At 35.0% G+C, this 4,304-nt stretch overlaps 1 protein-coding gene across 2 annotated transcripts; it reads left to right on the top strand.

The window, feature by feature from the left end:
• The first annotated feature begins 2,912 nt into the window (after window positions 1–2,912).
• On the top strand, window positions 2,913–4,079 carry LOC115960814. 2 transcript variants are annotated; one of them, XR_004085240.1, is made up of 3 exons: window positions 2,913–3,066; window positions 3,307–3,368; window positions 3,538–4,079. XR_004085240.1 is itself a non-coding variant. In XM_031079806.1 (3 exons), exons 1-3 carry the CDS (start codon window positions 3,307–3,309, stop codon window positions 3,868–3,870), a joined length of 354 nt encoding a protein of 117 aa, XP_030935666.1. In that variant the 5' UTR covers window positions 2,946–3,306; the 3' UTR covers window positions 3,871–4,079. The 2 variants fall into 2 exon arrangements, 1 of the variants encoding a protein (XP_030935666.1); XM_031079806.1 differs by having other exon boundaries at window positions 2,946–3,368; window positions 3,538–3,807; window positions 3,849–4,079.
• Window positions 4,080–4,304: the final 225 nt, after the last annotated feature.

Below are 4,304 nucleotides of genomic sequence, written 5' to 3'. Positions count from 1 at the left end.
TTGTTGGGCCGACCCTGCACTTGGGGTATCATTAGTTTGGATATTTGGTGGATCAAGTTTGGTTCAATCTTTGATCAAAGAAACTCTTCCTCCCTTTGAACTGGGGCAATTTTTGATATTCAGGGGCTCGGGGAACAATGTCGTCCCCCTAAGTCCTTTTAGAAAAAAAAAAAAAAAATCCAAAATAGCATTGATTTGATAAGTAGACGGTAGTACTTAACATAAAACTAATGGAAGACTGAATTGACTATACTTAAAACTTAGAGAACTGAAATAACAAAACTCAAATTCAGTGAACATTTGGATGCATGTCCAGCGTCCATGTTTTGTGTTTCTTTTTTTTTTTTTTTTTTTTTTTTTTGACCAGCGTTTTGTGAGTGTGAACAGTAACCAAAAATTATTTTTTTATTGTTTTCAGTTTTCAGTTTTTAGCAGCATAAGCGGTATCTAAACGCATCCTTAGAAGACTGAAATGACAAAAGATGAAACCTAGAGGTGTGTTTTGCATTTTGGCCCAAAAAACTTAGAGGATTGAAACCAAAAATTTTGGGTTTTCAGAACTTACCCAAATCCATATTGGCCGGAGTTGCCTCCTGAAGTGGCAAAGTGGAGCCACCAAGTAGACCCTAGCCTGACAAAGTGGAGCCGCCGTGAAATCTCTCGTCTCCCTCTCAGTCTCTCTTCCCCTTCTCCTGGTCTCTCCCTCCCTCTTCTAATCTTTCAATCTCTCTCTTTCCCCCTCTCGGTCTCTCATTCTCTCTCTTTCCCCCTCTCGATCTCTCACTCTCTCTTTTTCCCCCCTCTTTCTTTCTCCCTCAATCCCTCAAATTTCTCAGTTAGTTAAGGTTTTAGGGAATGGGGGTGGGGCAATTTTTGATATTCAGGGGCTAAGGGAACGACGCCATTCCCGTGAGTCCTTTTAAAAAAAAAAAAAAAAAAATCCAAAACAGCGTTGTTTTGGTAAGTAGATGGTAGTACCTAAGAGAAAACTAATGGAAGACTTAATTGACTATAATTATAACTTAGAGGACTGAAATGGTAAAACTCAAATTTAGAAGACTAAAATGACAAAAGGTGAAACCTAGGATGTGTTTTGAATTTTGGCTCAAAAAAATTACATGTAAGCAAACCTCAACACACTCTAGATCTGAAGAAGAAGTATTCTTCTCTGACTCCCACCGCCTTGAGTCCGCCATTGTCTGTAGTTCCTCCATTAGCTCCAAGCAGTGCTTCATCTCCCTTCTCTTACTAGTCGAAACTACCAACAACCTAACAAAACTCAACCTCCATAAAAAGCAACAATTTCCATGAATGAGATGTAACCCGATCCAATCAATAGACCATAGTCCTTAACAACAAAGCTACAATATAAACCTTACTCCTTAAACAACAAAGCCACATACAGAAACCAACCCCCATCCAAAATGCCTCGTGCCCATCAAACTCGAAAATCCCACTCACCAAACCCATATCAAAGATTCAAAGTCAAACTCACCTACCTAAGATCACATTTCTTGTGGGATTTGTAATTCAAACTTAGATATTGGACCAATCTTTGTCAAATATGGATTTGATATTGGAATCTGGGTTTACCCATTTGGAAAATTTTTTGTCTTTTTTTTTTATTTTCATTTTTATGGAGGGTAAATTATTCCTTTGAGGTCGCTACCTATGTCAGGGAAAAGGAGGGGTTGGGGAGCGGAGCCAAAGAGGAGGCAGATGAAGTATGGCCGGGGAGCTGGAGCCAGTGGTGGTGCTGGAAGCAATGGTAGACTTGAGGTTGTGGATGTGAGAGAGCTTGGAATGGAGAGGGAGGTGGGGTTTGCTCACATGCAATTTGTTCATAATAAAACACTTGCCATCATTGAAAAAATGATATATCATTATTCCGTTAGACACATAAGTGAAAAAACTAATGAAAGTTGACATAAGGACTAATAGTACTCTTTAAAAAAAAAAAACTTTGGGGACTAATGAGGATATCATGCAACGATTTCAAAATATGAAACCTCGTAGAAGCCAATTGTTAAACTTCATATATTTGGGTTTTTATATATATATATATATATATATATATTTTTTTTTTTATGGTGTCAATATATTCAAGTTCTCGTTTATTTTAAATTCTGTATAGTTTATGTTTTTTTATTGACTCTCCCTAGAAAATAATCCTAAAGCCACCACTGATGAAAAATCAAATGTCACCCTCCAAAAAAAAAAAAAAAAAGGATTTATATAATAGAATTTTAATTTATCTTATTAAAAAACACTATATTTATTTTATCTTTAAATAAATAGAGGATAAATATGTATTTTTCTTATATAATATTTGAGGATAAAAACACTACATATATTATATAATATTTATATAGAGGTTAAATATGAACAAGTTCTTATAACTTCTTACACTATTCTTATTAAAACAAAAACCATTTGCACTAAATTTGACCATAAACCCCTAAATTGTCCAAAGCTAGTCTTGTTCCATGCGGATTTTCCCTGCCTCAAAGAAAGAACATGACAAGAATAAGAAACCCCTAATCTGATCTCGTCTCATTGTCATTTTTACCTTTTTTCACATAGAGGTTAGTGTACAATTAAGCTAATAGAAATTATAGAATGGGCTAATTAACATCTACTTTCATTTCCATTTGAACTAATTTTTTTTATGGGTTATTGTCTTGGACAAAAGAAAAAGTCCATAATATCTTACAGAGCCTGGTGTTGGTTAAGCGCAGAAAAGACAAAATATTTGTAAGAAAAAATAAAAAAAATCTGAAATAATACCTATAGGACTGAAAAAGTGATATAAATTAAAAAAAAAAAAGACAAATATTATGTCAGAAAAAAGTGTACTTGACGGGTACCGTACGGTGCCCATTGCACCGTGTCCGTTAACGCAACTCACGAATTTTAATGGAAACTCAAAAGGGCTTCAATTCTCCAATTTTTCAAAAAAAAGAGACACTTTTTGGGTTTTCTGTGTAGCTTTTCATACTATCGTAGGCCCAGTTTTACAGTATATAAAGTGCTTTTGGAAACCCTAGCATCTCTTCGCCTCCACTGGTAATCTCTCTCTCTCTCTCTCTCTCTCTGAAAATTAGATCTGAGAGAAAATTAGGGTTTTGTTTGATTATTCGATTGTTCTATGCTCTGTAAAGTAAAGTTATGTTTGTTTGCTTGGAAAAGCTGAAAAAAGAAAAGTATGACTTTTTGGATTGAATATAAATTCCATTTTTTCAGTGTTAGTTAAATTTTTGTGCGATTTTTTATTCACGTATCAAATTTTCTTCTTTGTTGGTTCAGATGCAGAGCAAAGGGAATGTTAACACTGAGCCTAACACGCTCACAAATCGCCCTAACAAGTGGTAATCGATTATTCTTTTTAAATTTCGGTCGTTTTTTTTTTTTTGGGTGATCTTGATTATAATTGTTATGATTATGATTAGTGTTTGTTATGTTTATGTAGTGGGTTATTTATTTATTTTTGCTAAGTGTGTTAATGTTAATTATCATGATTGTTGTTTCTTTGTTAAGTTTATCCTGTGGGGCACCTGTTAATGCTGAGGGAACTCCTGCTGCTCATTCTGAAGGGCATAGTTCTGGTCCCTCACAGCGGGACAATGAAGGAGCTTCTGGGAGTCGTGGTACGAGGTCATCTTGGTGGGATGATTTAAAAAATTGGCTCAACCGATTCCTTGCAAATCCAGGATACCTTTTCCTTGTATTTTTGTTTGCGTTCATGTCTATGTTTGCTATTTTTATGGCTGTGTTTCTTGGTCTTTTTGTGATTGTGTATTTCAAGTGATGTAGGAGCTAGTTGAACTACATAATAGCCAGAACTAGTGTGTTTCTTGTAGAACTCAATGATATTTTGTAACAGCCCTGCTCCCCCTTTTTCTTGAATATTTGGATGTTAGGCTTTAGTCTCAACTCTAAGACGTTAGGTTTTTAGAGTAAACTCTATGATGCCTTTTTGTTTAGTCTCTTGTATATCCATGCTTCAGTCTTGATTTTACCTGGAGTGGATGATACTTTTGTTCTTCTAGCAGTATTATTGAACTACAATTATTGTTGCAGGTTTAGTAATGGTTCTGTAGACTATTATGGTACCCACATGGCACAATACATTTTTAGCTTTATGGATTGCAGCTCTACGGCTAGTACAAAGGTTAGGAATTGATTTGTAAAGAAATCATGCTTACCTTTAACCATTGATTTATTCTTTTTATTGGAAATAAAATTATTAAGGGAAGAGACCAAAAAAAGCTAATTAAAGTCTCTTCTTCTTCTTGTTTTGAGGG

This window comes from Quercus lobata, chromosome 9, assembly GCF_001633185.2.
Source record: "Quercus lobata isolate SW786 chromosome 9, ValleyOak3.0 Primary Assembly, whole genome shotgun sequence".
Lineage (NCBI taxonomy): Eukaryota > Viridiplantae > Streptophyta > Magnoliopsida > Fagales > Fagaceae > Quercus > Quercus lobata.
Note: the sequence above shows the minus strand (reverse complement) of the source record. Positions and strands in the feature narration are given on the sequence as shown.

Bases quoted from the DNA above. Each gene is read 5' to 3' on its own strand.
- LOC115960814 (XM_031079806.1), top strand. From the start codon at position 3,307: ATGCAGAGCAAAGGGAATGTTAACACTGAGCCTAACACGCTCACAAAT. The intron at 3,369-3,537 runs GTAATCGATTAT...TTCTTTGTTAAG, and splicing joins ACAAATCGCCCTAACAAGTG to TTTATCCTGTGGGGCACCTG. The intron at 3,808-3,848 runs ATGTAGGAGCTA...CCAGAACTAGTG, and splicing joins GTGATTGTGTATTTCAAGTG to TGTTTCTTGTAGAACTCAAT.